Source organism: Camelus dromedarius, chromosome 10 (genome assembly GCF_036321535.1).
Source record: "Camelus dromedarius isolate mCamDro1 chromosome 10, mCamDro1.pat, whole genome shotgun sequence".
NCBI classification, from domain to species: domain Eukaryota; kingdom Metazoa; phylum Chordata; class Mammalia; order Artiodactyla; family Camelidae; genus Camelus; species Camelus dromedarius.
This window is the reverse complement of record NC_087445.1, coordinates 70,154,602-70,165,464: the sequence shown is the minus strand read 5'-3', so window position 1 is coordinate 70,165,464 and position 10,863 is coordinate 70,154,602. Positions and strand designations below refer to the sequence as shown.

The window sequence follows — 10,863 nt, the reverse complement described above, 5'->3', positions numbered from 1 at the left end:
TTTTTTTTTTTTAATGCTGTGATTTCTCCCCATCAAATGCCACTCAAGTATCTCAGGAGACCCCTCCCACAATTCCTCTATAAATTCCTACTTACAAAGGCTTAGTACAACTGAAAGCCTGCAGAAACCTTTTGTTTAAAAAATAATAATATGCAATTTCAAAAGGTTTTTGTTCCCATTTCAATCAAAAATAACTTCATATGTTTTAAATGAAATTTTACAAGTAATCAGAGACTAATGAGGATTCACTGATTTAACTAGTTCAGGGAGTCCGAGAAGGGAAAGAGAATTTGAAGTAACCAAGGATTTCATTTAGAAGAGCAGCTAATGTGTAGGTACACCAAGTCCTCTTCACTGAGAAATGCAATCAGGACTTTTGTCTCAGGAGAGACTCTCATCCTTGTCTCTGTGTGTGCATTCTTGACTCCCATTAACATTAACAGGCACCACACATGCACACCGAGGAGATGCCAGCCTTGGTAGTGTGCATGCATGGCAGCTGTGGTGACTAAATAATCCATATGGCTCTGAAGAAAAGTTATGGTTTGTTGGGTCTAGAGTCACAGCTACACTAGTGGAATTCAGACATTAGAAGCAAGCCTCAATCTGAATCCTTGATCCAAACTCTCTCCTATCTAACCACATCTCAGATTGTAGTTAAGCCTGGTTTCGAAATTCTATCCTTAGCACAGTTTATACAGTTCCATGTTTGAGAAAAGCTTCATTTTTTTCCACAGGCCCAGAGTTCTGTCATCCTCCCCGTTCACCACTCCCATCCCAGCATTCTTTCATGCATTTCCCCACAAAATATAGAAAATCAGATAGTAGTTTAATAGAGAGAAAATCAAAGGCTTGGCGTAAACCACAAAAGTCAGTAAAATCAGAATCAAGTATGAAATTCCATCTTCAACATGAAAATCAAATAACACGGTAATCTTACACAACAGATATACACTGAAATGTAAACTCCACAGGTTGCGTAAATGGCAGGATTTAACCACTAATTCTAATTGCTCCAATTAGGTACTGAAGTCAGAGTCTTAATGCTCATTTAATATAGTTTCCTGAAGCCCAATTCAACAACTTCTTCATTCTTTCCCTAATGAAGAAAATATTCCTGTGACTTTCAGATTAGTGAAGCCATTAGTGCACAAGCACACACACAAGTTCATACTTCTGAAAAGAAGTAAGTGATAATAGTTCACTAGTCATACTGCTGAAATTTGGCTTTAGGAAAAAAAAGACTGGATGACACAAAATTCTTAGTATATGTTCACATATAAACAACATAATGAAAACTCCATATTTGTTATCTCCAATTAGGTCAATTAATATTTAGAAAAATTCTGTAACATTATGTTTAATAATTATAGGAAGGAAAAAACCCCACCAATGTTCTAGAAGCTTCTCTAGACCTTTCAATCAACTTTATTTATATGCAAAACCAAGAGAAACTAAAAAAAAAAAAAAAAACCCACAAAACAAAACAAAACAAAAAAAAACAAAGCTCCTCCTGATGCTAAAGCTCTCAATTTACTGACAGGCAAATGGCTTCATGCTGCCACTTAATCTCATTTCTTGCATAATGCCCTCTAATTAGCATATCAAAGTGAATTAATACTTCTAGGGCATTAGCAATGGGGAAATCTGCTCCAGGCTCACAATAGCAGTTAAGAGAGAGCCAAGAAATCCTCAAAAACACCACAAACCACTTTGCATTGCAAAACTGTTCAATTTATTTATCCTCTCTCTCTAAACACTTTTACCGCACACTGTTTTACTACTGTTCACCAAACAAAATGATAATTGCCAAAGTTACCAGCATCTGTAATGCCTGTTTAGAATCTTAATTTAGATTATGTTACAGATAATTTCTATATGCAACCATTTGTTCTATTATAAATGTTAATATAGAGACAGTGGAAATGTTGACATTTTCAATTAGTTAATTTGAATTTGAAATAAAATTTTATGGGATTTTAAAATTTATGAATTTTTTAATGTAAAAAGCCACCTGCTGGACTCTGATGCATAAGAAATATGCTTTGAAAACTGATGTATCACATAAAACAAAACAAACCAAAAAAATCATTTTCCCATAACATATGTTGAGTCTCCCAAATAATGGTTTAAACATTGTGAGGAATCATCAGCATTAAAAGGATTACATTGTATACCAAGTCCTCATTAATATGATCACACAAAAAGGGTTACTGTTCAAAACAGCTTAACATTTGTAAAGCGCTGAAATTGAATAAAACAAATACAAAACTTTTAACAATTATTTTTATCCATAATTTTGACTGTTTTCAGTCCTAGTGAGTTACTACCATGTAAGTATAGCCAGTCAAAAAAAAAAAAAAAAAAAGCTACGCCAATTCAACTTAACACACTCTATCATACCAATTTTTTTACTAGACATACACTCAAATTTAGTATCAAACTATTGTTACCGTTAACAGCTACAAACATCTTATAGTTATGGAATATGTCTATTAAAAAAATAGTAAAGAAGAGATTCAGGTTACTATTCTGCCTACAAAGGGGATAATTAAAATCAAGGGTGAAGATTAATGAAATTTATTTTCAAATATGTTCTGTGTCTAAAGATGGTCTATTTTGTTCAGTGGCTCACTCAAGCATTTTCTACTAATTTATTTGCTAAACATAACACTATCATCTAGCTGTGATAAGCAATTTGTTTGTTTGATTAACTTCTGTAACTTTGTCAAAAATCTCTTAGCCAGGTCTAAAAAACTTTGACCGATTTACACTACATCGTGATGTAAATTATTTACTCTCTTCATACTTAAAGACTCAAATGGCCTACTAAAGTAGAGGAAATGCTTGAAAAGGTCAACATGGGAGGGGGGTGTGCAAGCTTTGTTAGTCAGTTACTACCTAAATCATGCTGATCACACTGATAAATGGCTAAAACATAAGCTTGCTGAGAAAACAAATAAGACATTATTCTTACAGTGTCAATATTAAAATAATAAATACCTAAATTTGTTCACATGTACATAGAGGAAAAATATTCTAAAAATCCTTATTTAACTTGATGTGTTTGGTGGTGATGTGCTAAGTATTTATTCTGCATAGATACCTTAATGGTAAGAGTATAAAATTAAGTGATGACTGATTTAAGGTGTGGTTCACGAAATGCGGTTTCCATTCTTCATAGCCATACTTAACATAACTTCATTCGGTACAATGCCACCACGAACTATCAAAATATACATAATTCAAATAAGATGTTAAATCTGTCTGAAGTAGCCATTTACAAAATTTGTAAACAGAAATCTAAACGTACAAGCAAAATTAATTAAAAGGAAAAGGATCATAGCATGGAAGATATACACCGATGTATTTTATGAAAGCCCATGAACCAATGTGTTCTTTGGGACAAGGCAAGGTATTCCTTTGCCACTGTATTAATATACTGTTGATTTGGAATAAAATTATGTAAATTAGTATTACAAATAACATAGTAAAGTCCCAAATAAAATACCAAAACTACACAAATCTGTAATAAAATCAAGTCCACTAAAACTGAGGCATGAAAGAATTACTTGCACAGATCACGTTAGTATTGACAAGAGGGTTCAATATATTTTTATTGGGAAGAAAAAAAAACAAAAAACGAAGAAAAGGGTTGGAAGACAGGCCCATACTTTTAAGATAATATCTGCTTGATACTTTAGATCATTTAGTTCTAAATCAGCATAGAAGTAAGATTTTTTCCAGATTTTCTATGAATAAATTACATGTATTATGTTCTAAGAATGGGAGAAGAGTAAAGAAAGTTAGAAGAACATCACTGTTTAATATCCTTCCTCAAAACCTCCTAAAAAAGCTCCAGTAAGTTATACAAATCTGTAGAAACAGAAAATAAAAAATAGTTTTAAATTGCTTTAAGGAAAACTTTGTAATAAAGCAATAAATTTAAGACATTTCCAATATATACTGACTTTGTTTTTTTTTCTGTTTAATATTTAGTATTTCCAACCTGAAAAACCATAATGTCTAAAACTGATATGAAATTTAAAACATTAAAGGTCCATTAAAATTTGCTTCAAAATAATTTTTAAAGGGTGGGAGCTACACAGAAAACAAGATTGGCCAAGTGTTGCTAACTGCTAAAGGTGGGCGATGAGTTCATGGGGATTCAAGTTTCTCTTCTCGCTACATATTTTTACTACGTTTGAAGTTGTTCATAACAAAAAGCTTTTAAAAACTAGAAAATAAGTTCATTAAAACACAAAATAAATCATGTATGGAAGTGCATTTGTTTTGAAAACTTTGGAACAAGTAGTGAAAATTATACTGGAAATATTGCAAGAGCAACTTAAAAGAATGTATGCAATATATACAGTAACATTTAGACTCACATATAACAATTTTCATCTTTCTTGTTAAATTTTCACTTGATGGAATAGTTGGGTTTTATACACTGGGAATTAAAGAATTACATGGCACTATACAAAGAAAAGTGAACAAATTTTTATACTAAATAGTAATATATAATATTACAATAAAAATTACATTATATTATATTATAAAAGACCCGTAATAAAAAAGAAAACAGATCAGAAAAAGAAGACTCCAATGAGTCTCTAAACCTTTGGAGTCAGAATTAAATAGAGGGCTGTTGACTGAGAGTAATGCCCTGCCTCTCTGAAAGCTAGTCACACTTACAGCAGTCAAGATAAAAGGTTTAATCATATGTATCATATTCTAAATGCATATAAAAACTCACAAGCTACCTCTTTGATCCACTTTGCTGTCTAAAATCTTTATGACTCTTTCTAGGGAGGGTTCTTTTAAAAGCAAAGCATTTTTTAATAGTAACCTTCTTCTTTTCCTTAAACATAAAAAATACTTCAACCAGCCCAACCAGGCAAGCAGGCCTTTCTCTTCCCCTGCGGACACCTCCTGCAGTAGAGAAGTTCATTAAGTTTTATGATCTTCCCAAGTCAGTCCTGCTTATAAGCCTCACAAAGGCCACAAATCTGGCAAACCATCATGTATGTCATTAGACATTACTAGTAAATGAACGCTATTTAGGGTTTGTGGTGGCAATAAATCAGAGTTTGGTTGGCAGCTATCAACATGAAGTATTTTAACCTACCGTAGGAAAAGGTTATGTTGATATATTTTTTTAAATACAGAACACCTTTTAACAATACGACTCAGATTACATGTTAAAATGTTGGATTTTCATTTTAAAATTTTTAAATACATTTTTGTTCCTCAAAAAGAGCCATTTCCTTCATTCAAACTCTCATAATTAAGGGCTGCAGAAAAAAGACAGACTTGTGAGGATGGGATCTCTCACAAAGGACTTCAACAATCAAAATTAAGTTAGCCAAGTAGATGTGAGGGAATGCCCTCAAAAAGGTATGTAGATGAGGAGACCTTACAGCATTACAGATATTTCATAAAAGACAGATGGTAAAATACAGCTTTAAAAAAAAGAGAAAAATCTTAACATATCAACAATTATCTCACTGGTTGCTTAGTTTAAAATGGAGAAATACCTTGTTTTTAAAGCTTTTAACTTTCAGTTGCTTTCAAAATGTATAAATATCAAAATGTAACAATGACAGATATTTCTGCCCCAAAATAATTTTATGATAAATTTTATAAAAGAATACATTTTCAAGAAAAAGCAAGCATCTCATACCCTACCTCTGAACGAGAAAACAATGTAATTGTGGTAGATTACCCATTTATCTGTCAGAAGGGAAAAATACCTTGGTAGGAAAGAAAAAAGATGTTTTCCAAACTAAACCCCTCATGTGCATCGGAACTGGCAGTGTTCACTGCCTAATCAGAAATCGCAAAATCTACTGCAGATCTACAAATACATGGATTCTTTTTTTTTTTTAATGATTTTGTCTTATTTTAGAAGAAGCACAACTGAAATGACATTATCCATTGAAGTGACAGTTTTATCCTTTACCTCCCTACTAGTCAACCCCCTACCCCTCTATTATGCAGAATAGAGTCATCACATAATGTTCCTGGTTTCTATTACAAATGACTAAATAAACTTTCTCTAGGTTATGGAGAATTACTCTTTGGAAACTATGTTATTAGATTTAATAAAATGATATAAAGAAAAAGCATTTATGCAATATACATTATATTTTATCTACAGTGCTTATTTTACAAGTTCATGACTGTTTCCACAGCAGGACTGTAGGAACAGATGGGGGGATTGGGGGCAGGGGGGCGTGTGCCTGGAATTTGTTGCCCCAATTTCTTTGCTACGGTAACACTAATGTCTACACAGCTGTTTTATTTCAAATCAAGGAGTCTGAGTCCAGCATCCCTGTCTCCTTCTAAGACTAGTTTTGGAGAGTGAGGTGGGGATACGGGTAGTAGGGGAGAAAGGAGAAGAGAGAAAGAGCTTCACCCCCATCAATCATTCGGTACTTAAATCCTGTCCCTCTCTCGAGGTTAGAGAGGCTGGCAGGAAGATGCCTCTGCCCAGACAGCCGCCTTTACTCCTTGTCGGCTGTTGGCTTTTTACAAAAGAGATAACGTGCAAACTTGGATCCAGTGGCCAAAGCACAAAATGAGGATCTAATTTACAAATTATCACTGAAAGCCTCAGAAACAATTTTCAAAACACAAAAATTTCTTTTGTCAGCTACCTCTTGGTTCTTAAATAGCAAGCACCCTACTAAAGCTCCCTCTGCCAGTAATCCCAGACTCTGAAAAGACTTGTTTTCTTTTTCGTACCTCACCTTTGACATGAGGTTGACTATACTTTCCTTTCAGAATGGTGTAACTTAGTCTTGTGCAAATAAGCAACTAGAGGACTTATGCTTCCTAATTGAATTCTGCCTGCTGCTAAACGTCTAAACAAGAAAAGCAGTTTGCTGGGTTTGGTTCTCAAGCTGGATAGACCAAAACTTTAAAAAGGCAAAAAAAATAAATAAATACAAACCATGAGAAGGAGATAAGGGAAGGATATCAATCCCCTCTCCCTAGTAATATAATACGGTATAAAGTTGAATCAATCTTAATATTCACAACATAGTCAATACCCCAGTGCTTAGCTGTCAGCAGAAACTGAAGTGGAGCCCTGATAGCAAGAAAACCCTTGGACATTAAGCAACATAATTTACTGAGAATTACGTACTTTTAGGCTTCTAAACTAAGAATCTTCAAGATTTAATGGTTGATGTCTTATTTTATAGTCAGATAAAAATTATCTACTGTTTTAAATCACAATGCTTTCTAAAGGAAGCTAAAAATCAACAGAGTGAAAGTAATTTTAAATGCCTGTGATTTTTGAAATGTAAAATACATCTTAAAAACAATCACTCAACATTAAGAAACCATGCATACTACACTACGAATAGAAAGCAGGAAAAGCACTCTTTAAGGCTCTCAACATAACACTGTTAATTATGGTTTTAGCATACATCTTGATAGAAAGCAATAACCCCTCATTTTTTATTGATTACTTTTAGGATCAGTATAACACTGCAGAGTGAAAAATCTGTTTAATAGGATGGCAACTCTCCTACCAACTAACAATTATATATAGTGTGCTATTATTTGTATACTCAATTTAAACACAATCTCATTTACCCTTTTAAATAGATTAACTTGAATATTACTGTATCCTGGACTTTAGCATTCTCTTTTCTTTGCTAACTTAAAAAATGGCAACTTTATAATACTGTATATCCAACACACACACACACACACACACATCAACAGAAAAGCTTGTTTAATGCACTTGTTTGTCATATACAGAGAAGATAATGCCAAATACGACCTAAAACATGTAGATTAAATCTCTAATTCCATTTGAGTCGTTACTATCACCTCAAGACTAAAATATCTTCAATTTTAAAAAGTCTAACAAGAAAACTAAATTGAAATAAATTGTCAGAAATTAGTCTAATATGTACTTGTAGTGTTCATTCCAGCACTTCTGCAAAAGCTTTCTCATATATTCCCTGTCTTGAACACTTAAAAAATTGTTCAACCTGTACCTGTGGACCATTTCCTACTTTATAAAATATATTAAGCATGTTTACAGTGTAATAATTTCAATCATAAAATTTAATAAAAGTATTAATAGTTGTAATACACTGTATATGCCTAAACACATCGTTACCCTTTCTGCTTCTTAAAAGTAGTATTCTCAACTAAAACCCTAATTCAAACATGCTGCTGGGGTCTGTTCAACTGCATCTATTCTTCTGACTGTGGAACTGAAGCTTAAGGCTAAGTTAAAACAAAGTTGGGGGATGCTTCTCCCAGGAATCGGTCCCTGGTATCCAGTCTCCCGTTGCTCCTTTTAAAAACTGACATATAAACAAGGCAAAAGGAGGAGAGGGCGATTGAGGCTCATGGCCCCCTCCCCACTGCAGCCAGAGGTGGCTGCCTGGGGACTGCGACCCAGCCCGGTCCTCATCTACACTTCATTTTACACCAGGGGCAGAATTGAGAAATCGACTCCAGATTTATTGCAGTTTTTTCTCAAGATCAGGAGGTGGGAAGGAAAGAATGATCAAAGATGGCGGTGCCCAAAAGCAGCAGCTCTCAACTGGAAGAGTCGAAGGAGTACCTCGGACCCCACCTCGGGGGTCTCCAGGCCCACAGCGGAGCGGAGCGTCTTACCTGTTTTCTCTTTGATCTCACACAGGACGCTGAAGAGCGCGGGTTTCATTCTGTGACAGTTCAGGGCATGTTTCCTAAAAATACAAACAGCAAAACACAAAGGTATTAGCATCACCTATGGAATAATATGGCGCCTTCCTTTAAGTTAGACCCAAGATTTAATTCCGGCCCCCTATTTTGCAAGGCTCTTTTCAACCACGGCAAGTCAACTGAAACTCAAGTTGACTAGTTAGCGACAACCCGCAAGCTCCGGCGGCTAAAGCTCCAGCCCGAACGAAGCGCGACCCATCTGCCCGGCAGGCAGACGCCTCGGCGAGCGCAGGGCGCGAACCCGCGCGGGGAGCCGCGATCCGGGGGCAGCCGGCGGCGACTCGGGGGAGGGGACGGCGTGGAGGGGCTCCCGCGTCCGCCCCCCGCCGGGGAGCGGGCGCGGCGCTGGCGGCCGGCGGACTGCGGCCAGCGGACGGTGACAGCTCGGCAAAGTTTGCGAGGCGGCCCTCCCTTCCCTGAGAACTTGGCCGCCCGCGCCCGGACCCGCCAGGGAACCGCCCATCGCCCCGCGCCCAGGCTGGGGCGGCCGCCCGCACTGCGAGGTCGTCCCGCGGCCAAGCGGAGCCAGGCGCCGGGACTCCGGGCCGAGTTGAAAGTTGCACTTCCCTCAAGCGCGGCCCGGGGCCCGCTCTCGCGGCGTGCATCGGGGTCCAGGCGGGAGGTTTGAATTCGTGCGAAGGGGCCGGGCTGCGAGGGGGCCGGACAGGAGGGTATGAGAAACCCACAAAATCCACGCGGCGCCAAGTCCGTCCCGCGCCCCAAGAGCAACTTTGCCGACTCCCGCCCGCGTCCAGGGGCGCGGGCAAGTCCCCCCGAGGCCCGGGCGGGCGGCCTGTTTTCGGAGAAAGTTAACCGCCCGGGGTTCAGGCCCCGGGCCGGGGCGCCATCCGGGCCCCGACTCAGCCGCGGGCCCGGCTCCCGCACACACACAAAAGATGCTTAATGAGACGACACCAACTTTGCTTGCGCCTCGTCCAAGCTCTGGTCGGTGATGGTCATAATCTGGTGGAGGATGTCGCCGATGTCCTGCTTCCTGCCGTCGCCGTCCGCCCCTTCGTGGCCGTGCGGGGGAGGCGGCAGGGCCATGCCCCCCTGCACCGAGTGGCCGGCCAGGTTCACCCCGGCCAGAGTCTGCAGCATCCTGGATTGATCGTCCATCCCGCCGCGCGCGGGCGGGAGCGGGCGGCGGCGGCTGAGGCGAAGGCTGAGGCGGCGGCGGCGGCGGCGGCGGCGGCGAGGGAGGAGAAGAAAGAGGGGGAGGGGGAGGGGGAGGCGGCCGCGCGCTCCCCGCCCGCGCGGGGAGGGGGCCGCCCGGCCGGCGGGGCCCGCGGTTGAGGCGGTGCGGACAGGCGCCCGGCTTCGGCTTCCGCCGCCGCCGAGGCTGAGGAGAAGCGGCAGGCGGAAGCGTCGGGCTCCGCTGCGGTGGCGGAGGCGGAGGCAGCGGCGCCCGCTGCCCTCACGCGGCCGCCGCGCCGCCTCCTCGCCGCCGCGCGCCCCGCCGGGTGGACCCGCGCAACTTGCTCCTCAGCGCCTGCCGAGTTGCCGGGACGCCCGCCGCCCCCCGCGCCAGCCTGCGCACTCCCCTCCCTCGGCCGCCGCCGCCGCCTCCGCCGCCTCGGCCACCTCGGCCGGGCGGGATCCGAGCCCCGGCGGCCCCAGGGGAGGGAGCGGCGGCGGCGGCGGCGGAGGAGGCCGGCGGGCGGGCCGAGGGGAGCGAGGGGGGCGGAGGAGGAAAGTTTGGGAGCGGGCGGGCCGGCGCGGCGGGGGCGCGGAGCCCGATGGAGGGCCCTGGCGGGCCGCGCGCCGGACGGACAGCAGATTGATGGGGCGGGGGAAGTCGCCGCCGCCACCGCCGAAGCCGCGCACCCTGCCAGCAGCCGCCGCGGACCGGGCTTGAAGGCCGTTCGGCTGAGGGATTGACAGGCTGCCAGTGCCACTCACTCACTGCGGCCCCGGCGCCCGGGGGGAGGGGCGGGGGCGAGGGAGAGGGCGGGGAGCGCTCTGAACGCCCCGCCCACGGGGGCGTCGCGCGCGCTCATTGGGCCTTGCACCTCCCGCCGCCGCCGCTGGCACCGCCCCCAGACTTCGGCCCGCCCACTCTGGCCTCTGATCCCCAGCGCCTGAGAGCGCGCCACCGGAGCCTCTCGCCTAGTCGAGTCCTAG

General features: G+C 42.0%; 1 protein-coding gene across 2 annotated transcripts in view; it reads right to left on the bottom strand.

Annotated features, from left to right (window-relative positions):
- PBX3 (PBX homeobox 3) overlaps positions 1-9,948 on the bottom strand; it is a 198,194-nt gene extending 188,246 nt beyond the window's left edge. The window contains exons 1-2 of one of the 2 annotated variants that reach the window (XM_010984337.3): positions 9,659-9,948; positions 8,650-8,723 (exon numbers count right to left, since the gene is read on the bottom strand). In XM_010984337.3, the coding sequence (XP_010982639.1) occupies positions 8,650-8,723; positions 9,659-9,858 (274 nt within the window). In that variant the 5' untranslated portion in view covers positions 9,859-9,948. The remainder of the gene's footprint in view (positions 1-8,649; positions 8,724-9,658) is intronic. The other variant, XM_010984336.3, reaches the window with a different exon arrangement.
- Positions 9,949-10,863: the final 915 nt, after the last annotated feature.